At 43.6% G+C, this 25,714-nt stretch overlaps 1 protein-coding gene across 3 annotated transcripts in view; it reads left to right on the top strand.

Moving 5' to 3' along the window:
- The window catches only part of LOC147901290 (chromophore lyase CRL, chloroplastic-like), a 43,382-nt gene extending 20,369 nt beyond the window's left edge, over window positions 1-23,013 (top strand). The window contains exons 2-11 of one of the 3 annotated variants that reach the window (XM_087375609.1): window positions 3,741-3,790; window positions 4,036-4,096; window positions 4,330-4,365; window positions 4,601-4,651; window positions 4,843-4,935; window positions 21,827-21,931; window positions 22,130-22,222; window positions 22,379-22,475; window positions 22,559-22,598; window positions 22,849-23,013. In XM_087375609.1, coding sequence (XP_087231735.1) covers window positions 3,741-3,790; window positions 4,036-4,096; window positions 4,330-4,365; window positions 4,601-4,651; window positions 4,843-4,935; window positions 21,827-21,931; window positions 22,130-22,222; window positions 22,379-22,475; window positions 22,559-22,572 — 600 coding nt within the window. In that variant the 3' untranslated portion in view covers window positions 22,573-22,598; window positions 22,849-23,013. Of the gene's footprint in view, window positions 1-3,724; window positions 3,791-4,035; window positions 4,097-4,329; window positions 4,366-4,600; window positions 4,652-4,842; window positions 4,936-21,826; window positions 21,932-22,129; window positions 22,223-22,378; window positions 22,476-22,558 lie in introns of all 3 variants that reach the window. The other 2 variants (XM_087375608.1, XM_087375610.1) reach the window with 2 other exon arrangements.
- The last annotated feature ends 2,701 nt before the right edge of the window (window positions 23,014-25,714 follow it).

Here is a 25,714-nt window from a genome sequence, read left to right as displayed (position 1 = left end):
GGGAGGGATGAATATGAGAGGCGGGATAAGACATGAGAGGTGAAAAAGAGGCAGCGGGAGAGATAGAGGGAAATAAACTATAGGAATCCAGTGGCATGGGAGGAGGAGGATGAGAAACCACTGGAGGAAAGATGGCAGCGGAAGAGATGAGAGGGAAGGGAGGGAGGGAGGGATGTGAACCGAAAGCAAACTCATTGTCAGACGCATTTCTTCCTTCTCGTCTGCGAGTGTTCACATGCATGTATGGATCTGTGTCCTCGTGATTACTTGTTCCTATGCCTTGCATAACAGAAGGAGTTGCACTAAGGGAATAGGGCATCATACCTTGCACTGATTCTTGTGGAATAGGCACTGTCGAATAATCCAATGTTCTCATGCCGGCCTGTCCTCTTTCGTCAGGGGATACTTGTTCTTCGTTGGCACCGAACTTGAGATGTTGCTCAGCTTCTTCTGAGTTGAATAGAGGTCCTTGTTGACGTATTGGAGAGAACCGTGGAGAGGTAGAGGCACGAGGTGTGCGGGTACCTGCTTCAAGTTCCTTCCATTTCTGGAATTCAGCAAATTCTTTAAAGAGTTTGGAGAGGTATTCATCACCTGATTTATCTTCCAAGCTTTCCAGATCAAGGCTCAGGTGTCGATTGGCACACCTGGCTCTGATACCATATAAAGAAAATACTTGGAGACAAATAAAACAATACTGAAGACAATCAATGGCTGAAGAAGATATATATATCACAAACGGAACTTAGTACAAGTGAAGAGAAGCTCTGAAACAAACTTCAGTCCTGACAACTGTAGTGGACTTCTGCACTAGCTCCACAAGTTGGAACTGAACCAAATCTGAGACAACAAACTGATGAAGGGGTTGCTGCAGATTTGGAATAGAAAGAACGGAATCTGGAGCGGAAGTTGGAGGTAATCTGATGCAGAAAGAAGAGCAGAACTGAAGCAGAAAGGAAGGCTGTTCTGGAACAGAAAAGTGGGCAGATCTGGAGCTGAAAAAGGGGACAGATCTGGAGCAGAAAGGAGGACAGATCTGAGCAGAAAGGAGGGGCAGATCTGGGGCAGAAAAGAGGGCAGATCTGGAGCTGTAAAAGGGGACAGATCTGCAGCAGAAAGGAGGACAGATCTGAGCAGAAAGGAGGACAGATCTGAGCAGAAAGAAGGAGCAGATCTGGGGCAGAAAAGAGGGCAGCAGAGGAGGCAGCCAGGAGGCAGAAGTTGAGGCAGCAGAGGAGGCAGCCAGGAGGCAGAAGTGGCTCAGGGTGTGCAGGAACCTCTGGAGCTGGAGAAGAGATAATGTGTCAATACCTAGCCCCCCCCCCCCCCTTTAAATAGGAAGGGGCAGAAAAAGTCGGTCAACCTGTAGGTTGACCGACCTGGTCAGAGTTGACCAACCAGGTCAATCTGGTCGGCCAGATCTGGTCAGACCAGAAAAATTTTTTTAAAGAATTTTTTATTTTTGTTTCTCCTCTGCACCGGGGCTTTTGACATTTCTTTGGTTGTGGTTTTTGCCTCCGATGCGAGGTTTCTTTGAGAGGATTTGGAGAGGCACCAGTGGTGTTTGTACCTGTTTATCTGGTCCTGGAGAATTGGAGATTGCCTGGCTTAACACACCTCTCTCTCTATTTAAATCTTTAACAAGTACTTGTTTTGAGAGATGGAAATCCTGTTTGACTCTGCTAAACCTCACCGTCAAGGAAATAATGAAGAAGTCTCAAGTTTATCATGTTTGAGTCCTCCTTTTGAGGACCTTTCGCCTCTTGGATCTTTCTTTTCATTCGTAGGGGTTGCTTTTACCGACTTTAGTCTCACCAAAGTGATGTCAGTCACCGCAACATCTAAGTTATACTCAAAACATGCAAGGCACGCTTGGATACATGGCACTTGGTACTACCCTAGTCCCACTGCTGTAATATCAATTATCTCTTGTGAGCCACCTACAAGTTGTAACTTCTTCTGATCGATCCCCCAGTTATTGTGGTAACTTTTGTTGGAGATATGGACATTTTTCAAGGAAATGTGACGTCTACAGCTACGGGATCCTTGCGATGCAGGAGCTGGTGAGTGGACGGAGGCCAATAGACGAAGTAGGTGGGAAGAAGGCAAGACCTTTGTGCACACGATAGAATGGATATAGTGGACGAGAAGCTGCGTGAACAGTACAACGAGCATGAGGATCAGATCAAGCAGTTGCTGAGTGTGGCGCTGCAGTGCACACAAGAGAACCAAAGACGGAGGCCCACCATATCAGCAAGTCATGCAAATGCTGCTGTCTTACACTAGATCTCGACTTGTGGTCTCCTTAACTGTATTATGCGCTCAAGTTTCTACAGCATATTGTAGCCTATGTTCTGCTATAAACTCCTTTATTAGCATCTCATTAGTATTTATACCCATGTATCCTTGGAGGCCAAGAAGGTTTGCACCATGCTCTTCAGGTCATCCAAGAAGCTACCCTCCAGGGCGAAAGCAGATTGAATTCAGATCTGTATCCAGCTGAATTAGTTTGGTGGAAGGCAGGGCTAAGCAATGAACAGGCGGGGGCCTGTTCTATTGGATTTCATTAGGTTCCAAGTTCAAAAGAATCACATAACAGGTGCTCAGATTCGAGAATAAGGTGAGGCAAACAGCTTCGAGTAGCAAACAGCCACCAAAAGAAGAACATGTGTTTTGGCGTTGTGTTTAGTTCGTAGAGTACACTTACATTACCCTGCAAGTGTGATGGTAATATAAGACAGCATTTAACCCTATTTTGTAGAACTATAAAAGCTAGTAGCAAAGGTGCTCACGAGTACTTGTACTCTCTTGTTCACGTACATACACATAGACCATGCACACACGTATGTGCACTCATGCACTTTTCAATGGTCTGGCTCCCTCCTTTGCTAACCTTTGATCTACGTTTGTCCCCCCTTTGTTTCTTCACTCATTCTCTTCCCGTGTTTCTCTTTGATTTATGTTTGTCCCTTCTTCGTGTCTTCACTCATTCTCCTTCCTCTATGTTTCCCCATTTTTAACAGTTGAGCGGTGTACCCCCATTGAGCCTGGCGCTATCCTTGAGGTCTCCTGTCCAAGTTATTAAATTATTAGGAACGCTTAATATATTAACAGGCTGCAACTTTTGGGAAATGGCAAGATCTATGACACTGGCGAGATGCATGAGGGTCATATGCACAGTCTGTATTCTTTGGTATTTGGCTAACAGTATCAGTAATACTAACACATTTTCCAGCTCGGATTCACTATCGATGAAGATTGAGAGTTTCAATATTTAAGACTGCTACATTTAATAGTGTGGAAGCTAATGTTTGAACGTCACAGATTCAATGAAGTTACCTTTCATCAAGAGTGGTGTTCTAAGCCAAGTAAGCTGTCATGTTTAAACTAATAAGGTCTAGAAGTAAACTCTTTTCCAATGGTGGTTCTCCTGCAATATAATTTTGCATGACATTGGCTCTGAATTTCCTGTTATTTGAGACACAATAGGCACAATAGCCTGTATGGTGGCAACAAGTGAGACTTTCTATCTACTTTTTAATGTTAAAGTATTATTTGAGAAGCAAACTTCATCTTCCAATTCTTCCTGAAGCGTTTCAACCCACAATTGCTGGGAATAAAGTTTTGTTCCTGCAGATGTTGTTTTGTTTTGCCTTTATTGGTCTTTGAATTAGTTACTCAGTGATGTCTATTAGCTTTTCTATGTAATCACTCATAACAAAAGTTTGGTGGATTTCCAGTTTTCAACGGAGCAAGCAATGCGTGATCCACAGGCTTATTTCAATCTCAGGTGACATTCTCCCAATTTAAAAATTTCTTTGGTTTTAAGCTCTTATGTTTGCACAAATATTTCATCATCCTAATTATCCTTATGGTTGCACGAATATTTGATCATCCTAATTATATTTATTGAGCTGGAAGAAGGATTGCTTTTCTTGCCTCAAGGGTCAAATTGTAAATTACGATTCTTAATTTTGTTGATAACCAAATTGAGTCCCTTTTTTGTGGTCAACCTTGATTGAACTGCATGCATAGATTTATTGGGTGCCCAGCAGCAGAGCTTACAGATGGATCAAGAGTTCTGTACATGGAACAGGTGACTTGCAATGCAGTCTTCTCTTCTGAGATGGATCTTTTGCGAGCCTGTAAAGTGACATCTACAGTGATGCAATGAAACGTTATGATATCCTGCAACTGGTTGTTGATAAACATCTTTTGCCTACGAAGTCTTATCTGTCTGTATGTTATTCAATAAGTTGCTGGTTGTTAATAGACATTTTTTGAAGTCCTGTCTGTCTTTAGGTTATTGACCAAAGTTGTGTTGGACAGGCTTTTTGGAGGACCCCGGAAAGGCCTTATCGACAGGTAATCAGTTCATTTTTTCTCAAATGACATGTAGCTTGTATTGGAGCTCTGGAAAAGCTTGGATTCTCCAAGATTTTCTTTACCTACTCATTGATTGTATCTCTGTTTCTTCTGGCCTCATGCCATCTCTGTCCCCTAATGAATACCATGCATGCTTTCAATCTTTACTTCACATTCTATTGGGTCTGATCTCGTCTTTTATGACAATGATGATGGCTGTTTCCTCTTGCTTCAGAGATTTTTTAAGGTGAAACCGTGCCCTGAAGAATTGAAATGTGATGTGGAGGTGAGACATTACATCAAGGATTCCTTTTATGTTGCTGACAGCATACTTGTGCAAACTGTAAAGTCCTTGTATATGATGGCTGACTGATGCTGCGGGGGTGATTTGAGAAGTATGAGCTTATACATTCTATCACAAATGTATATCTGCATGACTTTGTTTCATAGAAAGGTCCTGTGTTATGCTTATTTCAGGTGTCTGCTTATGCTATACGAGATATTGAAGAATACAGAAATTTCTGTGATCAACCAAGGGATCAGCGCCCACAGCCAGTGGAAGTGATTGGGGTAAGGCTTTGAGGTTTTGGACAAAACATGAAGAGTGTATCTACGTCTGTATTGTATGAGCCAGTTCAATCTTTTGCTTGCAAGCATATCACAATTATAGATTCACTAATACTTGGCTTCACAATTGGCTCAGCAAAGTGGGTCTGTTGCAGCAAAGAAGAGAATGTTTGAACAACAATAAGTATCACAGGATATGATTTAATCCATAGCCTCTCTCAATCATTCCATATAAGAGTAGAATCCATTTTACTCCTTCACTCTAGAGACACAATGTTGTGGGGCAGGAGGCCTACTCATTACACATTAGCCACTGCTAACCTGAGGCTCCAACGACAATCCTCTGTCTATGAACTACCTGCAACACCTGCGTATACAGACACAAGGACACATGGTGTAGGCTAGTGCATCACCACCCAACCGTAGATTCTCGCAAGGATCACCCCTGAGCTAGAGGTCCAAACCCTGAATCCGCGCATAGATGTTGTTAGGGAATCACGGTCTGGACGGGCTTCTTCCTAGTTGGACATGGTCAGGAGGCCCCAATCCCAAGAATGCACTAAATGAGCTGAGGCTCACACTTATGTAGGCATAGGGTGCCTTAGGTGTCTTAACTTAGGTCACCACAAAAGTGGTCGAGCTTCTTTAGGTTGAAGCAACAAACATCTAGCAGGGTGCTGGGCAAAGTACAGTCAAGGACTGTGCAAATTGAGGTGTAAGTGTAGGTAGAGGTGCTCTGAAAGGTCTGCTCCTGTGTGCCTTTGAAAGGGCTTTGTGGGATGCAGATAGTGAGGCAAAGGCCTCACTTATGTAGGGCAAGCATACCCGAAAAACTGACCAACTGGTTCTGTCCCAGCCAGACAACCAGGTCAACAGATCAGGCCGGCGTGGTTTGGTAGTTGACCCGACCTGCTAGTCGGTTGACTTCCAGGTCAGTCGACCTGGACAGTCCAAATTTCTATCCATTGGTCAATCCTTTCAGGTGCCTAAAAGGCCACCTCTTTTCTGCTCTGTTTTTTGCTGACAGAGGTTGCTGTGTGCAATCCAAAGCTCACAACTGCTCAGTTGCAGCTCAGCCTACCCTTGCTTGCTTACAGATACACTACCTGATGTCCTCCTCATATGGGGTCTCATAGGTGGGTCAGTGATATTTTCTAACATCTCCTCTCATTGATTCAATGCGGGCCAATCCCCAAATGTCGAATGAGATGCTCCATCTGCTCACGAGAGAACCTTGGTGAATAGATCGGCAGCATTTTCTAAGTCAGTTCGATGAAGTCGTCCATGATCAGCTCTCTAATAAAGTGGTAGTGAACCTCAATGTGCTCGTCTAAGCATGAAATATTGGGTTCTTCGCGACGATCACAATACGACTTCGGTTGTCGCATAAGATATCCACCGCTTCATCCTGTAGAACCTCCATGTCTTCGAGGATCCTCTTGAGCCATTGTGGACTCGCATGATGGATGCCATACATGCCTCTATATTGTGCCTTCCTAGATGAAAGAGTGACTATGGGTTGCTTCTTACTGAGCTAGGAAATGACTCCTGATCCCATAACCTGAGGTACCCTTCAAGTACCATAACATACGCAAGGAAGCTTGCCATTGATTCTCTTGAGGTTTTGGTGAGAACTGACAAAGTAACCCCCACTGAGAATTCAATGTTAGGATGAGTGTTTGTGAGGTAGAGCAAGCTTCCCACAAGGTACCAATACTGGGTCGAGTCCACTAGCTCAGAAGAATCTTCTTTGCTGGGTTTGTTCCCAACTTCCATGGGCAACATTGCCTCTTTGTACTGTACTTTTCTTGAAGATGGAAAGTCTTCTCTTTCTCCTGCGATATTTCTATTTCTAAAAAGTAATGCAACAACCAAGATCAGTCATTTCAAAGTCTTCATGGAAGAGAGTCTTCACCTTCTTCATGTTGCTGTTGTAAATTGTAATCCCCTGTCACGACAAGATCATTGACAAAGAGCATCACCCTCATCCAATCCCCCTCTGAATGGAGAGATTGATTTGCAGATGAACGTCGAGAAAGGCCAATCTGTGAAAAGTAATTGTCAATGTGTTATACCATGCTTGGGGAGCCTGTTTCAGCCAGTAGAGTGCCTTCTTCAGTCTGCAAACCATGGTTCTCATGGTCTGAAATCCTTGTGGCTGCTCCACATAGACTTCCTCCTCAAGTCTCTATTGAGGTAGACTTCACATCCATCTAGTAGGTGGGCCCCTTTTAGTGGGCAGCTAGTGCTATCAGTGTTCGAACATAAAATTCGACATTAACCTTAGGCCAAAAGAAAGTTCTTTTGAGTAGATCCAAAGTTTTGAGTGACTTACCCCTCATATCTCTCATTCCGGTACACACACCTTACCCTTTTAGAAAAGCACAGCATTCCAAATGGAATACTCTCTTGCTTCCAAGAGGGGCTACTCTCTAATTTTCCTAAAAGGGGCATTCCTAGCTTGTACTTCATCCTACACATGTTTGAACATATCATTCTTTGGACAATGGTGAGCAGAATTGGTAGCTGTGAATCAACTTTGCTTCATAGAGATGAACTTTGACCTGTATGACTCTCTTACGTGAGGCATCAGCTACCTTGTTGGTAGATCTCTTTCGATAAGGGTTCTTGAGGTCAAATTTTGGCATCAGCTTCGAACACCGGGTTAGGTCAAAAGTATTGCAAAAATACTTTAAATAAGAGTTATCGACGATACCACAGAAGTAGATCCATACAAATGACGTCTCTTCTTTCTCAATGCGCGAATAATAGCATACAACTCTTTTTCATGCGTTGGCCACCTATACTTTTGCTCAGTTTTACTCTCAAAAGCTACTGGTCTACTGTCATAGAACAATGCTGCACTAACAACATAGTTCACTCACTTGCATCCGTTTAACCACGGATGGTTTACTAGGATCCACAGTTTGCAGCATAGGAGCTCATATGAGCTCATTGAGCTCATGTTTCAATTGCTTTTGAAACATTCATCAATCTCCTCAGTCCACATACAACGGCTCCAAACGTCACAACCTATAGGTGACAGATTGTGAATTTGAAAACACGGGTTCGAATGACGAGGTATGGGCCTTGCCCTCCTCCAAAAAAGCGGGATGCGATTAGTCCCAACCTTAGCAGAAACAAGACTTTCGGTGTTAGTCCCGACCTTAGCAGAATCTGCACTTTCAGTGGCAGTTACCCCTTTACTAACCGTAATCACAAGTTGTTGAGCCATGTGAACATAGACTGCGCACCAGGCATAAGTGTGATGCTATGTTCAATATTCCTCATAGAAGGGAGACCATAAGGAAGTTCCTTTGGAAACATGCTAGAATACTTTGACATAATCTTTGAATTAGTTGAGCCTGGGTGAATCATCACTCCAAGTGCTTCGACTAATCGAGTCAAGACCTGTGTATAAGTTTCAGTCAGCTGATCCTCATCATAATGATACAGAGAAATGAATAGTCCATTCGCACACTGCTCACCCACCATTAAAGCATTCATGTAGGCAGCCGTAGCCATTGTTGAAGTATAACTATTAGAGCAAGAAACAGCAGGAAACTTAACTCCATTGCTACTTTTTCCTGATAGCAACATCATTTTCAACATTATTACGCTAGAGAATTGCTTCCTGTGTGTGTGTGTGTCCAAATATTGCAATAAATCATCATCAAAAAACAATTTTTGGTTTAAAAAATACACCAAAAAGCATCACATCCACCCATTTGCAATAAACAAAGCATTTCCAAAGCAAAACTGAAATATTGTTGATTTTGAATCATACTGAAACTGAATTACATAATTCAAGCTTTACCATTACCACGGTTTAATGGACATGCGTTTGACAAGTGACCAGGCTTGACACACTTAAAGCGTAGTCCCTTCACCCAAGATTTGTAATGAGGGAACTGGCAAACATAGTCTCCCTGTGATACCAATATTCCTGGACGTTCCTTGTTGAAAAGCTCAAATAACTGCATGCAGCATAAAGAAGCATAAATAATATCTGCCAACATTTGTGGCCCAAAAATCTCAACATCACACTACGTTAGGACTGCAATCATAATAGCTGAATCTCGGGTCTTGTCTTGTTGGCTTATTTCTGCAACTTACTGGACAAGGAACGATTTTACATATTTTCGAATATGTAGCTCATAGGCTAGTGATACCTTGATGAACTATAATTAGTAGTCCTGACATCACCCTCATAGTTGTGTCCAGCCTCATCATGTGCACATGGATTTGTTGCAAGTGCCAACACATGGCAGCAATATTTATCATGTGTGTAGGCAGCACGAGGACACCCTTCTGAAGTCCTGCCCTTGCATTTACAGCACTCCTATGAGATGCCATTGTTCTCATTATGTCTGCTAAGTGTAGAAGGCAAAACTCCTAGGTATACTCACCTAGTAAGCAGTAGTGAAAGGCATGAGTTATGTCACAGTTGTGGCCATACTCCCCACTGTGATGCTCTTGAATGTGTTGTGATGCAGCTGTAGGATTAGGATTAAGCTGTCATGCATATCTTGTTCATGCTGCACAAGTTGCTCCTCATCATTGTGAGTAAGTTTAGTTTGGCATCCTTTGCTTTCATCTGTGTGATCTTCTATATTTTCTTTCTTTATGGAGACCATACAATGCTCAATACTCACGTCCTCCCCGGAGACTTTGTCCTCAAAGTTTGCATGCCTAAATGTATCACGTGCAAGTGCATCCAAATCCGCTGGTAAGCATCTCCATCTTGATTTCTATCATATATGTGCTCATCATTGCTTGGTTCATCATCTATCGTTTCAATGTTCATGCATCAGGCCTGCTTCATTGTCACTGTTATGTAGGCTTGTTCCATATGCCTGCATATAGGTATTTCTTCTATTAGGCTGTGGAACTGCCAGGGCATCATCTGGAGCAATGTATTGGTCCTGCAAACTGATATAACATCCCTCTTTCTCTTGGTCACCATATCTGTTTCCATCATGTGGGCTGCTGTTTTTTATTTGAGCAGCTATGCCCACAAAACCCTTTTGTATTTGCACCTGGAAACAACCAGATTTTTGTCCTGCATATCGAGGCATCTTCTGTGGCTTTGAAGTGCGTATTAGGGAGAGGCGTAGTATGGCTGGGCTTCTGCATTACCAGGATCGGCATAACTGCATTCTCCTCAGATGTTGAGTGTCTATTTTTATAGGTTTGCTTAGCCTTTGTGATAACTCCTCTCAGCATCATACCTGTTGCTGATCTATGGCATTCGTTTCTCCACATTTAGCATAACAACAACCGTCATATATGCCCCGACCATGCAAGGCGTTTTGTGCTTGCAATGCACTAGACCGTGAGGCAACATGCATTTCATCTTGGAGACCACTTGAAATCTGATGCATGACAATCTTCTCAATAAGTCCAAACTGAGAAAATACTTAATGCAACACATCCAGTGTAATGGGGTACAACAGATTGTGGATGGTAATTAAGCTGCCCTAAGGCTTTTTGCATGCTGCTCAAGGCCCTACATAAGCTGCCCAAAACTAGAGACATGCTGCTCAAAGCCCTACATAAGCTGCCCAAAACGAGAGGCATGTTTGCCCCATGTTCACTCCATAGGCATTTGACTGTCTCATTGTATGTAATAAAGCTTGTTGCTGTCCAACTATGCCAAATGCATGCATGTGTGCTGGATGGCTGTGAATTCTTACTTGTCTCATAGCTTGAAATGTGATGGAGAGGCCTAGAAGAAGGTGGCTGAAAACAGCCTTGTAGGGGCTGGTAAAGGTGGGCTGGGTGGGTGTTCCCTAGATCACCTAGGACAAATTTGGACTATAGACTAAGACAGTTAGGACACTTAGTGTACTTAGGAAGTTAATGTAACCTAAGCCCCACTAACTTGGCCTAATCTTGGCCTTCATTAAAAGCTTCAGTTTTTTTCGGTGAATTGATACACGGCATCTTTGCAACAGGCCCTGATGTCTGCTCAGCCTTTTCAAGTTTGGACTAGGATTTGCTGGCTCGGCTGTTCTTTCGATTGCTTTTCTTCTTTAGCTTTCCACTTTAATCGGTTGTCGAAGGTCCTGCATGCTTTTGTGTGAGCGACTGTCCTAGATCTTCACAAAATGGATTGCTTAGTTGCGTGTCTTGAACTTCTGATACTTGATCTCATTCTGTTAGTCTTTCGGTAGGCTACAAATTAAGAAGAGGTGAAGAGTCTACTAGCTAAACTTGGAAAATTTAGCTGTGACCTTCTCGAAATCTTGGATAAAGGAATCCAAGGGCTTCTTTGTTGGGAATGGGGTGAGTTGAGAACAACAAAACTTGGAGATGTATTGAGAATACAAGAGTCACGCTACAAAGGAAGCTAACCCCAATACTAAACGTAAGGGGGGAAAACCTACTAAAATTGGAGGAAAAATTATCCCAAGGGTCTATTGCACCACACTACTCATGATCTAACAAATTCCCCTTGCAGTGGTAATGTGATCATGTACAGATAAATGTGTCAATTACCAAAAGAAGTAAGGCTAAAGCTTGCGGAAAGCTTCAAACTTTTCTTTGGGTATTGTCTTGGTGAAAAGATTGTTAGAATTATAGATATAATTTAGTAGTGACCAATGTAATTTAATAAGCTAGTTAGGGGCACTTTTCCCTCTTTAAGAGGTTTTTCCCCCTAACTGCAGTTAGTCCACTAACTATGGTTGGTGACTACTAAGGTTTTGTCACTAGGACAAAATCTTATCTCACTCCTTCAGTTGTATCACACTCACACTCATCTATTTGCAACTAAGCTTCCAGCTCTCTCTCTCTCTCCCGTTTCTTGCTCTCGCTGTTGCTCTCTCCCTTTCTCACATTTGGTATCAGAGCGGGTTCTTCTTGCTCTTGCTCTTGCTGCACGTTCGCCTCCGGCTCCAGCCCAACAGCTCCCTGCTCCAATCGCTCATCGTCCGTACAATCTGTACGGACTGATTATGTACAGTCCCGCACTGTACCTGTGCTTCCTTCTGTACTATCTCGTACAGCTCACACGTGCGTCGTTATAGCTCCCACCTCGTCGACAGCGTCGTACAGATCTCGGACTGTACGTACAAATCGTCGTACAATTGCTCGTGAACAAATCTGTACAGTCTCCGTTTGTTGCATCGTATGTCCGTACAGTTGCAGTGCCTGTTCCAGCCGTACATCGTAGTCAGCCGTACAGCTCGTTGCTATACTGTACGGTTCGCCGTACAGTTCCGTACCAGTTCCTGCATCAGATTCCGTATGGTTCGCAGTATTGTTCTGTACACCTGCATACTGTACATACCGTACAATACGGTAATCCATACTTCCGTCGTACAGTCAGTGTACCAGCAGGGCCTTCTTGCTTCGTGCATCTGTCGTTTTCAGTACAGACTTTTGAGCAGGGTTCTACTTGCAAGGTTCTTTGGCAGGCTCATTCTTTGCATATAGCCATTGTTTGGCTCAGTTTTGTGGGAGCATAGTTGGGTTTTTTGGGCAAACATTGCAGTAAATCTGCAAGTGTTGAAGAAATTTGGGGCTTAACTGTAATTTTGCAGTAAAATTTGGGGCTTTTGTAAAATTTTGGCACATATTGCAAGAAAATTGCAAAGATTGGCCAAGAAATTGGGGATTTTGCAAGAGAATAGCTATTTGGGTGAAATTTGACTCAATTTCAACTCGAAATTCGGAGCTTTTGCAGATCTAATCTGAAATTTGGGGCTTTTGTTTAGAAATTGCAGATTTGGGGCTTTTAGTAAATTTGCCCCTTTCTGGTTGCAATTTCAAGCCACAAATTGGGGCTTTTGTGTTGGGAGAGCAATTTTGGAGATTTCAGTTCATACTGCCTTTCTATGAGTGCTTTGAAGCGCTTTTGGCAGGTTTTGGGAGAGATTGGATGCTCTGGCAGATTTCTGACAGAGACATTACAGAGATTTGAGTTGCATTTTTAGCCAGTGTTTGGCTGTGTTTTTTGGGATTTGTGCACTCCATTCCCAGCAAGGGAATTCAGATTTGCATTTGCTGTATTTTCTTTCTCAGACATGGCTCAACAAAATCAGAATGATTTCCAGTTCGGTGGTCTTTCACAGGAAGACAAGTTGGATGGTGCCAACTACTCCCTCTGGAGTTTTATGGTACGCAATATTTTGATTTCTCGTAATTTGTGGGATTATGAATGGGGATGAGATTCGACCAGCAGGTATGGCACCTAATACCCCTCCCCAGCAAGGAGGTGAAAGAGGTCGTGCACAGGGTGCAGTTGCAGGACAGGTTGTTGGTGCAGTTGTAGCCACCACTCTAGAACAAAAGAGATGGGATTCACGGGATGCCTTAGCTTTGTCATGCATCTCTCTTTCAGTGAAAAGATTTATCATTCCGCATATCCGGTCGTGTAAGACCTCGAAGGCAGCGTGGGATATCTTAGAAAGCATGTATGCAGCCCGGAATGATGCAATGGTATCTTTCTTGAAAAGAGAGTTAAGTAATACACATATGGAAGAGGGTGACTCCATGTCAGTCCACCTCACAAAGCTACAGGATCTCAGAGAGCAATTATTGAACATTATTCCTGATTCAGAGATGATTACCACCACTCTGAATTCTCTTCCTGAGACTTATCTCAGCTTTCATACCTCGCTGAACTTATCATTAAGGGGGGGTGTAAATCCTCTCACTTTTCATGAGTTGATAGGACTTCTGCTTCAGGAAGAGCAGTCCGGGAAAAACTTGGCTTCACGTGCAGGTGAACAAGCTATGCTCTCAAAGTTCAAGTCAAAAGGAAAGGGACAGGCAAAGACATCAGTAAATCAGCCTTCCAGTGGGTCAGGACAACCTTCACAAAGGCTAAGAATGATGCAAGTAAGCCCAAGAAGAAGGATTTTTGTCATTACTGCAAAAAGCCAGGTCATCACATTGCAGAATGCAGGAAAAGGCTTGCAAAAGAGAGGAAAAACAACTCCGGTATGGCTGTTTCAGATTCAGCTCCTCATGCATCTGACAGTGGGGATGCTGCAGCCAACTTTGTTGGACAGGATTATGCCTTTTTATCTTGCATTTCAGATTCTAGGCTGGCTGCTCCAGATGCTCGGGATAGTACAGCCACTTGTAATGATAATACATATGCCTTTTTGACTTGCAGTTATGATCCTTCCACGGATGCATCAGCTTTCAGTGTCAATGAAACACTGAATACTTGGTATTTTGACAGTGGTGCCTCCAAGCATATCACTTCTAGGAAGTGTCTCTTCACTTCCTTGCATCCACCTCCCGTTGGTAAGAAAGTCACTTGTGCCAACAACTCGTCATATTCAGTACGTGGTACAGGAGAAGTTGAGCTTACAGCGATTGATGGCTCAGTTTTCAGACTTTCAGATGTCTTGTATGTGCCTGGTATCACCAAGAATCTCCTTTCAGTGTCCACTCTTAACAAGGTTGGATTTTAGGTCATCTTTGAGGATGACAAATGTGCTGTCCGAGACAGAGAAAATGATTATGCCTTGAGATTATCTGGTACTCTGCTGCGTGGGCTTTTTCAGCTTGATCTTTTTGAGAAAAGAGCAGCCCATGCTCTTGCAGTTTCTACTCCTACTGCTGCCATGCATGATGCAAAGTTATGGCATGCCAGATATGGCCACATGCATTACAACAGCTGGATGACACTTCAGAAGCACTCTATGGTTGATGCATTGCCACCTCTTGAGATACCTCCTCCACATGCCTGTGAAGGGTGCATTTTAGGCAAGATGCATAGATTCCCCTTCAAAAAGGATGGTTCAGTTAAAGCTGTCCGAAAATTACAGCTTATACACAGTGATGTCTGTGGTCCCATGAGGACTCCATCATTGGGTGGTCATCTCTACTTTGTTACTTTTATTGATGATTACTCCAATTTCACTGGGGTCTTTGGGCTGAAGCGCAAATCAGAAGTGTTCATGGTGTTTAAACACTTTTCAGCCATGGTTGAAAATGAATCTGGACTCAAGATACAGGCATTGCGCACAGATAGAGGTGGGGAATACTTGTCTGTAGATTTTGATGCTTTTCTGAAAGGCAAGGGTATTGTGCATCAGCTCAAAGTGAGGCTGACCCCTCAGCAAAATGGCAAAGCTGAGAGGAAACATAGAGACTCTTATGGAGATGGACAGATGTATGCTGAAAAGCAAACACATGCCTCACAAATTCTGGCTTGAAGGTCTAATGTGTGCCAACTACATCTTAAATCGGTCTCCCACTAAGGCTTTGAAAACAAAAACTCCCTATGAAGTCTGGAATGGGAGAAAGCCTTCAGTGGATCATTTCCGTGTCTTTGGATGCCTTGCATATGCTCACGTGCCAGTTGAATTTCGGCGTAAGTTGTCAGATAAGGCAATTAAGTGCATATTTGTTGGGTACAATGCAGAAAGCAAGGGGTACTATCTCTACAATCTTGCTACACGCAAGATCATTGTCAGTAGAGATGTGATATTTGCAGAAAATTCAGCTCACACTCAAGCAGAAAATTCAGCTCACACTCATCCTTCTTCTTCAGAGGACGTTTTTGAGCGGTTGCTACCCATTGCCTTGGGTTCCCCTGCTGATATTTCTGATGCAAATAAGAATTTACAGCCACCTCCCAATGCTCCAATTCAGCCACAGGATGTCTTGCCACCTCCACAGGCAGTGGAACAGGTGGTTCAACAAGAAATTGCAGACATACATGTAGCAAAAATAGTCCCAAACTGGGTGTTACAGACTCACAGGGAGAGTAAGATCGATGCTCCATTACCTGGCAGGACTCGCAGTGCAGTAAGGCACATGGAAGGTGCTAATTCAGTGGAATAAGCATATGCAGGTACTCTTCTCGATGAGGAGGAGCTTGCAACATTCGAAGAAGCAAAGGACAATGTGCATTGGATGAATGCCATACACGATGAATTGCAGTCCATTAAGAAAAATCAGACTTGGGATGTCGTAGACTTGTCACCAGGTAAACATGCCATTGGTACACGATGGGTTTTCAAGGTGAAAGCCAGATGGCTCCATTGACAGATACAAGGCAAGGCTGGTTGCCAAAGGCTATGCTCAGAAAAAGGGCATAGACTATGAGGAGACTTTTGCTCCTACATCCCGGATGACCACCATCCGATCTGTTATTGCAATGGCTGCACATTTTAAGTGGAATGTTCATCAGTTGGACATTAAAACAGCCTTCCTAAATGAAGACTTGTTGGAAGAGGTTTATGTCAAACAACCTCCAGGCTTTGAAATTTCAAGAAATGCACTTCAGGTATGCAAGTTGAATAAAGCTTTGTATGGGCTGAAACAGGCCCCTCGTGCATGGTATGCCAAGATTCATGCCTTTTTGACCAGCAAGGGACTGCACAATAGTCCTACTGAGAGCACCCTCTACATCAAGAAGGATGGGGGGAAATTTTAGTCATCATTCTTTATGTCGATGACTTACTGCTCACAGGGTCTAATGAAGATAATATTGCAGATTTCAAAGCTGATTTGCAGACCAACTTTGACATGTCAGATTTGGGGCTGCTTCACTTTTATTTGGGGATCCAGTTCTCTCAAGAGAGACCTGGCACTGTTATGTCTCAGTCCAAGTATGTGCAGAAACTCTTGGACAGATTTAACATGCATGATTGTAAGCCCATAGCCACTCCCATGGAGCTGGGGCTGAAACTCACAATGCATGATGCAGGAGAATCAGTTGATGCCACATTTTACAGTTAGGCTATTGGATGCCTCATTTATCTCTGCAACACTAGACCTGATATTCAGTTGCAGTATCTCAGGTGAGCAGGTATATGCACAGCCCAAAAACTATGCATTGGCAGGCAGTTAAGCGCATCTTCGATTATTTGCAGGGCACGAAGTCTTTTGGCTTGTTATTTCCCAGGGGGGGTGACTTGCAGATGCATGCCTACAGTGATTCAGATTGGGCTGGTGATTATGACACTAGGCAGTCCACTAGTGGCAATTGTTTCTTTTTGGTTAAAGCTTGCATTTCTTGGCTGAGTAAGAAACAATCTACAGTGGCTACCTCATCATGTGAAGCTGGGCAGCTTTCACAGCAACAGTTGAATGTGTTTGGCTGCGTCGTCTATTTGCTGATCTTCATCTGTCATTGGAGGGTCCTTCTCAATTCTCACTGATAGTCAGAGTGCCATTGCAGTGGCAAAGAATCCAGTGTTTCATGCTCGCACGAAGCACGTTGAGGTTCACTATCACTACGTGAGAGAGAAGTTGCATGCAGGAGAGATCAGTATGATCTTTGTGTCCACACATGACAATGTTGCAGATATTTTCACCAAAGCACTTCCACGTGAAAAGTTTGAGGCATTTTACAGTGCCGTGAACTTATATCCGTTTGGTGATTAATCATCCTTGTACATGACATTGGCATTGCAGGGGGGTGTTAGAATTATAGATATAATTCAGCAGTGACCAATGTAATTTAATAAGCTAGTAAGGGGCACTTTTTCCTCTTTAAGAGGTTTTTTCCCCTAACCGCAGTTAGTCCACTAACTAGGTTAGTGACTACTAAGGTTTTGTCACTAGGACAAAACCTTCTCTCACTCCTTCAGTTGTATCACTCTCACACTCATCTATTTGCAACTAAGCTTTCATCTCTCTCTCTCTCCCGTTTCTTGCTCTCACTGTTGCTCTTGTAGGTCATCTTCTGATGGTTCTAGTGATGCCCTATAGGCCATGGTATGTGCCTTGTAGGCATAAGTGTAGGCACTTATAGTGTTAGTGCCTTCTAGGCCACATAGGACACTTAGTCCTATGTGACACCTAGGACACTTAGTCCTAGGTCTAGGTACAAGTACTTAGTACTTGTGTGTTTTCAAATAATCTAAGATTGACGTGACTTCTCTATCGACTCGTCTTGTACCTGCACTTTCTCTCTCTCTTTTCTCAACGGACATTTAGTGGTATCAGAGCAGGTTTTGCTCTAGCCTTCCAGCTCTCCTCAGCCTCGAGTCCTCCATTGCTCATTGGAGATTTTTCTACCCTGCTGGTCGACAAATTCCCAGCCTGTTCGAGGCTCTTAAGCTGCTGTCCAATATTTAGGCGTCGTACAGTTTGCACCTTCCGTACAGTATCTGCGTCGTACAGTTCGTACATGAGTAGATTTGCATCGTCGCCATACATCTGCATTGAAGGTTGCCGTACACCCATCGGCGCCGTACTCTGCACCGTACTCTGCGTTGTCGCCATACATCTGCATCGAAGGTCGCCGTGCATCCATCGGCGTTGTACTCTACACCGTCTGTGCTGTACATCCGTTGCAAGATCAGGGAATAGATAGCATGGTCACTTTCTTGAGTTTGCACTCCTTGCTACAGCTTGCAATGAAGAGCCTTTGTGCCATAAAGATGCTTTTGACAGCAAAGAGTGGATGGATGCAATGAAAACTGAGTTACAATCTATTGCCAAAAATGACACATGGGAATTAGTAGATCTCCCACCTGGCAAGCATGCCATTGGAACGCGATGGGTCTACAAATTAAAAAGGAAATCTGATGGCAACATAGATCGATACAAAGCCCATCTTGTTGCAAAAGGGTATGCCCAACAACAAGGCATTGACTTTGAGGAGACATTTGCTCCCACATCCAGGATTACTACCATTCGATGTGTCATTGCCATTGCAGCCCATCATCATTGGGAAGTGCACCAACTTGACATCAAGACCGCTTTTCTTCATGGGGATCTGCAGGAAGAAGTCTATGTCACACAACCTCCTGGCTTTGAGGTTGTTAATTCTGAAAACAAGGTATGCCGGTTTAGAAAAGCCCTTTATGGTTTGAAATAGGCACCCAGGGCATGGTATGCCAAAATTCATGCACACTTACTATCCCTTGGTTTTCAGAATAGTCCCACAGAACCCACTCTTTATTTCCGTGGGAGTGGATCTGATTTTTTAGTGCTGATTTTATATGTGGATGATATGCTTATCAACTCAGAAAATTGCAGCTTTCAAGGCTGATTTGCAGCAGATTTTTGACATGTCAGACATGGGACGGCTCCATTATTATTTGGGCATTCAGTTTGCTCATGTTGAGGGGGGTTTCATGATGTCTCAATCCAAGTATATTGGACAGCTCCTTGATCGTTTTCAGTTTGAGGATTGCAAGCCAATCTCTACTCCAGTGGACCCTGGCTTCAAATTCTCAGCTCATGATGGGAGCCCACCATGTGATATCACTCTTTATCAGCAGGCTGTTGGATGCCTTATTTATTTATGTCACACCAGACCTGACTTGCAGTATGCAGTATCTCAGCTCAACAGATTCATGCACATGCCCAGTTCACATCATTGGCAGGCAGTGAAGAGAGTCTTCAGATATCTCAGAGGCACTCGGGATTTAGCCCTCTTCTACGGTGATCAGGGTTCACTTACCATGCATGCTTACACGGATAGTGATTGGGCAGGATGTTCCGACACCAGAGTGTCACATACTGGCAATTGTTTTTTGCTTGGCAATTCATGTATTTCTTGGCTCAGCAAGAAGCAACCGATAGTTGCCACGTTTAGCTGTGAGGCTGAGTACAGGGCAGCTTTCACCGCTACAGTAGAGTGTGTTTGGCTTCGACAGTTACTTACAGATCTTGGTATTTGCCAGACATCCTCCACTATTGTCTACACTGACAGCCAGAGTGCTTTGGCCATTGCGCGTAACCCAATGTTTCATGTGCGTACCAAGCGTATTGAAGTTCACTATCATTATGTTCCGGAGCGGTTGTCAGCAGGAGACATAGAGTTGTCCTATCTTTCCACAGAGGAGGACATCACATATATGTTTACAAAGGCACTTCCTCGTCCCAAGTTCGAAGTCTTCCGACAGGCTTTACACTTGGTTCCCTTTGTCACATGATTTGACATTCCTTGTACATTCATAGGTGGCTATATCCTTTTGGATGAACATGTGCCACCATGACCAGAAACTACCAGGTATTCTGAGACGTTTCCAGAGTACTTCAGCCCATCCCATGGAGGGGGGTTTATAGGCCATCTTCTGATGGTTCTAGTGATGCCCTATAGGCCATGGTATGTGCCTTGTAGGCATAAGTGTAGGCACTTATAGTGTTAGTGCCTTCTAGGCCACATAGGACACTTAGTCCTATGTGACACCTAGGACACTTAGTCCTAGGTCTAGGTACAAGTACTTAGTACTTGTGTGTTTTCAAATAATCTAAGATTGACGTGACTTCTCTATCGACTCGTCTTGTACCTGCACTCTCTCTCTCTCTTTTCTCAACGGACCTTCAGCTCTCTCCCTTTCTCACAAAGATCTATTGTGTAGGACAATAGATCAAGTTGATCTTTCTTGCATGCAATCGCTCTATGACATAATGATAATGTATCCAATTTGTTTTGTGTGAGCATGAAACGCAAGATTTTGTGCTATTGCTGGCACTTTTGACTGTCAAGGGCATAGGAGTGGGTGGTTGCAAATCCCCATAAAGATCTCCATCAATTTTCCAAGCTATACACACTCGATTGTAGTTATGAAGCCTATTATGTTGGCCATAGTGGGTTGTTTTTTGATCAACCAAGATATGCATAAGCTCCGAAGAAAGAAACAATTTCCACTAGTGGACTATCTACCATCATTGTCATCAGCCTAGTCTGGATACGGAATGCATGGAACTGAGAAGCACCCCCCTGGCATAAACAATCGTAGATGTTGGGTACCCCTGCAAATATCTAAAAATGCATTTTACTGCATACTAGTGAGTGGCCTTCGCCTTCAGGCTGTGCATATATCTGCTCACCTGTGACATCCCAAACTGAATATCAAGATGCGTTGCATAGGTAAATCAGGCGGCCAACAGGTGGACTTTATAGAGTGACAGCATAATCTTTCTTAGAAAGTTTATGCCCTGGTTCAATAGGAATCAAAATAGGTCTACAATTCTGCATGTTGAACTCGGTCAGTTTCATGACAATGCCCTCTTATGACTACATAAATTCAATTTCCAAACAATAGTGAAATAGTTCCAAATCCAACATACAAAGAAGCTTCAAGATCTTTCTTGAATTTTGCAATTTTCTCTTCATTGGTGCCTGTGAGGGGCATACATCCACATAAAGGATGATTATCAACATATCCCTCTGTCCTTGACATGTAGGGTACGTTCAGTGGATTGTTGTTTAGAGCCTAGCTGGTCAAATAAGTATGAATCTTCTTATACTAAGCCTATGTGGAGCTTGTTTGAGCCCATGAATTGCATTATGCAGCTTGCATACTTTATTTTCCTGACCATGCATGAAATAGGTAGGTTGACTCACATAGAATTCCTCTTGCAAATCCCTATTCAGAAAGGCTGTTCTAGTGTTCAACTGATGCACTTTTCAGCCATGATGAGCAGCCAATGAAACAACACACCTGATGGTGGTCATCTTGGAAGTGGGGGCAAATGTTTCATCATAATTTATCCCTTCTGCTCAGAATAGCCTTTGGCAACCAACCTAACCTTGTTCCTGCCAATGGTACTATCAGATTTCCTCATTAAATTTGTACACCCACCTAGTCCCAATATACTTTTTGTCAATGAGAAAGCCATCAGGTCCGTCTGCATCACAAAATGTGCTCATCTAAGCTGAATCAGCACAGTGTGCTCCTTTTGAACCTCTTGAACCAGCTTTTATCATACTAGGTAGAGGAGATGACATATTACTATCTCCCAAATTTTGCATAAGCTGTTGTCTGGAGCATCCAAAGTCTGTCGTGCAGGCTGCAAAAACTGCTTTTCTGCTGGCTGTTCTATTCTGCTTTCAACTGGCAGTGGCAGCCCTTCAGTTCAAGGAAATACATTTATAATTATAGTTTCTTCTTTTGTTTAATTGTGATCTTGTAGATTCTATGACATCCGTTTATTACACTTCATTTTGTTCTCTGTTCAGGACATTGCTGAGCACCTGACCACAGTTTATCTCTCCAAATGTGAACAAGGGCGTCGATGCCTTTATGAGGGTTCCACTCCTCCTGGGGGTTTTCCAAATTCTTGGGTAGGATTCGTGATATCTGTAACATTTGCCTATTTTTTCAATTTGTATGGAAGAGACTGTGTTCCATAGTTCGTGCAGAAACTGGTGTTCAGATGGATGTCCAGTGGATCTATCTGCTGGCTAGAGAATGGAAGATGTATCTATTTGAATTTCACCTTTTTCATCTTTGGTGTTAAGTTTTAGTGAATATAATGGCAGAATGGAGCTACATATTGCACATCAGAGCTCACAACTTTTAAGAATGGAGATGTCCATTGCTGGGACCGGGCTTACAATGATGAGGGAACCCAGGTAATCCTAGATAAATTTTACTAAAGGGCAGGTAGGAAGAATGTGCCATGTCAACTTTAATATTCCAGGGGTAAGATAGCTTGCTGGAAACTTGTAGATCACGTATGTTCATACTCATCTCAGTGTGTGGCTCTTTAAAATATGCCCAAAAAATAGGTTTGGGGTGTACAGCAGGGGCCATATGAGTTTAGACCAGCTACTTCAAAAACAAATGGCTCATTTCTAGATGGACAGTTTTCATCACTTCAATCTGGTAAGAATAAAGTTTTTGGATTATAGCTTTGCCTGGCCAGTAGAATTTTTGCATAGATTGATACTTTCTTTGCATGCATACAGGTGCTATGGGCTAGTAGACTCTCATTTTCTGCTACACCTGGTATACTCAAGGATTCCCCCTGTATTTTGGCTTGCAGAATGTTGCAAGATTTTATCATCTTGCAATTTACAACTTGTATCACCATCACGTCACTGGATTTACTATGCACATTGGAAATAAGTTATGTAAATCTCTCTTTAAGCAAGATTAAGTATTGTGTGCAGCTCTGACCCGAGTCTGCAAAAGCAGCCTGGAAAATTTGAATGGCATTTGTGAAGGCTAACCCATATTTCCTTCATTCGACCAACAGGATTTGGCAAGGCTCTGCGTCTGTGCACAAGCCGTTTTGTTGACAGAAAACTACTGAAATTCCAGGAACCTGGCTCTGTATTGATGACCTGATGAAAAGTGGCTATGTGCCCTTCTCATTGCTGTGAAATTGTGTTTGTTAATAAAATAGTCAGATTGAAAATGTAAGGTGATTCTTGTGAAGACTTTCTACTTTTACCAATACCCACGCCCCATGGATCACTATGTTTATGCAAGATGCTGAGGGCCTTTGTGGAGACCATGAATAATGCTTGCAATGCAAAAATAAAATAAATAAGAAAGAACCGTTGTTTTCCTTCAACGAGTAAGATAAGAACCTCACAAAAAAAGAAGGCCCACAAGATAAGATCTCATAAAAATTTCAGCAAAGGGCTCTAGAATCTTAGCTCTGCCTTGTCTTTTCTTTCTTTGCCTTCTCCTTCCACCTTTGCCTCCTTTAACTTTTCCTTCTCCCCCCACCTCTTTGGGACAGCAGGTCTCTTGGGAAACCAACTAGAGGGAGAAGGGGTGGTGGAGAGGGGGAACAGTGTGAGCAGGGGGGAGGGAGGGAGAGGGTTTGACTAGGGGGGGAGGGCTTGGTTGGGGGGACGGGTTTGGCCTGGGGAAGGAGGGAAGAGGGGGGAGAAGGGAGTGGGGAGAGGGAAAGGGGGAGGGGGAGGGTTCGAGTCGAGAGAGGAGAGTTTGGGGCCCCTAAGCATGCAGCTAAACCTTAATGCCACATGTCAAAATTATAAACAGGGGACATGTCTACGCGACAGAAAATTCAGTGATTTAACGAGTACCCCATTTTACAGAACACAAGGATAAACCAACAAATCCACATATGGTGGGTAAATGGGGGAAGGGAATGGAAAATGGGGGCTCTTTGTAGCTCCCATTCCATGCAAGGGGGAAGGTAATGGAAAATTTGGGGAGGGGGGGGGGCTACTCTTTCCCCATTTTGCCCCCCCCCCCCCCCTCTCTCTAAAAAAAAAGAAAACCATTTTGAGTCTGTAGATTGGGTAGGGGTATAGTGGGATGTGTGATGGGGTGTGGGGGTTTGCTAGCAGACGTATGGTGGGTGGGTTGGGGGGGAAGTTGTGCAAGCCCCAAGTTTCCATTCCCTTCTGCAACATGGTGGGTGGGGGATGAAATGGCTCTCTAGATCCCCCATTTCCTGTTTCCTTCCCCCCCCCCCCCCCATTTTCATATCCACTTTTCACGTGGGTATATGTATGTGGGCATGGCGGGAGTATGTTGGGGTATGGTAGGTGGTTGGGGGGAAGGAAATAGAAAATGAGGGTTCGCTAAAGCCGCAATTTTATTTTTCTTTCCCACCCACCCTATCGACTTTCATTCCCATTTTTCATGTGGGTATATGTCGGTAGGGTATGGTGGGTGTATGGGCATGTGGTGTGTGTTGGAAGAGGTCTAGTGGGTGGCTAGGGGGAAGGGAAAAAACTAGGTGCTCTCCAGAGCCTCAATTTTCCATCCCCTTGCCTCCCACCCACCCATTTCCAATTCCATTTTCGTGTGGGTATATGGGGGTGGGGCTATGGTATGGGTGTGTGTTGTAGAGGTATGGGGGTAGGATGAAGGGGAAGAGAAATGAAAATGGCGGCTCTCGAAAGACCCAATTTTATTTGTGGTAGTCCTTTTCATTCGCTCCCACTCACACATTTTCATTAACATTTTTCATGTGGGTAGGGATATGGTTGGTGTGTATGAGTGTATGTTGGTAGAGTTATAGTGGGTAGTTGGGGGGGGAAGGAAAAGGAAAATTGGAACTCACGAGAGCCCCCAATTTCACTTGCATCGGTGTAGATGAAAATGAGCCCCAATTTTGCATTCCCCTCCACTACACTTACCCATTTCATTTTTGTGGGTATACATGGGTAGCAATATGGTGGGTGTGGGGGGGTTCTTTGAGGGTGTATGTTGGTAGAGGTTGGTAGGTGAAGGAAATGGAATATGGGGGCTCCAACAAGCCCCCATCTTCTCTTTTCTTTCCCCACCTTCCCTTTTAATTTCCATTTCTAATGTGGGTGTTATATATGAATACGGGTATGGGGGATGTGGTTGTGTGTGTCGGTAGAGGTATGGCAAGTAATGGGAAGGAAGGAATGGGGGGGCTCACCGGTGCCCCTATCTTTCTTTCCTTTCCCCCCTCCCATTTTCATTTCCATTTTCCATGTCAGTGTGTCCAAGAATACGGATTACAACAAGATCAAGATCATTCTAGAGTTGCCCCCCCCCCCCCCCCCCCCCCCCCTGAATGCCAAGGGAGTGCAGTAGTTTATAGGCCATAGGGGTTGCTATCAAAGGTTCATCCTATTCTATGCAGACATAATCCGACCATTGTACAAGCTATTACTAGTCTTTGAGTGGACCTCAGGAATGTCAAAAATCCTTCCCTCAAGCTAGCTTTGGCCACTGCACCGGTATTGCGGGTGTCGGACTGGAACCTAATATTCCACGTCCACATTAGATGCCTCAAACTTTGCCATTGGATGCATGTTAGCCCAACCAGGGGAGTACAATAAAATGTTTTCACTCAACTACACTCCAAACCACATACTGCACAAAACATGCATAAGGTTGCAAACAAATTCTTAATACTAGCCTACTGCTCTAATGAGGCAATGATGTCTTCTGCTAACAGATGTGAGCATAGTTGTTTTCATGAAGGAAGGACAACACCCTTAATCAACGTAGAACACGTGCCCTTCTAAAAAAGACCAATTAAGTTAATCAAATAGAGAGCAAGGGTCCAAGTGGGCATGCTCGTTGGGATTAGTATATTAGTATGTTTAGAGGGGTTAAAAAATCCACCTTCACATGATTGGAGGAAGTTTTGATGGGATGGG

Source organism: Dipteris shenzhenensis, chromosome 6, assembly GCF_047967505.1.
Source record: "Dipteris shenzhenensis isolate YYH24624 ecotype China chromosome 6, Dip_SZ_1.0, whole genome shotgun sequence".
Lineage (NCBI taxonomy): Eukaryota > Viridiplantae > Streptophyta > Polypodiopsida > Gleicheniales > Dipteridaceae > Dipteris > Dipteris shenzhenensis.
This window is presented reverse-complemented; position numbering and strand designations above follow the sequence as displayed.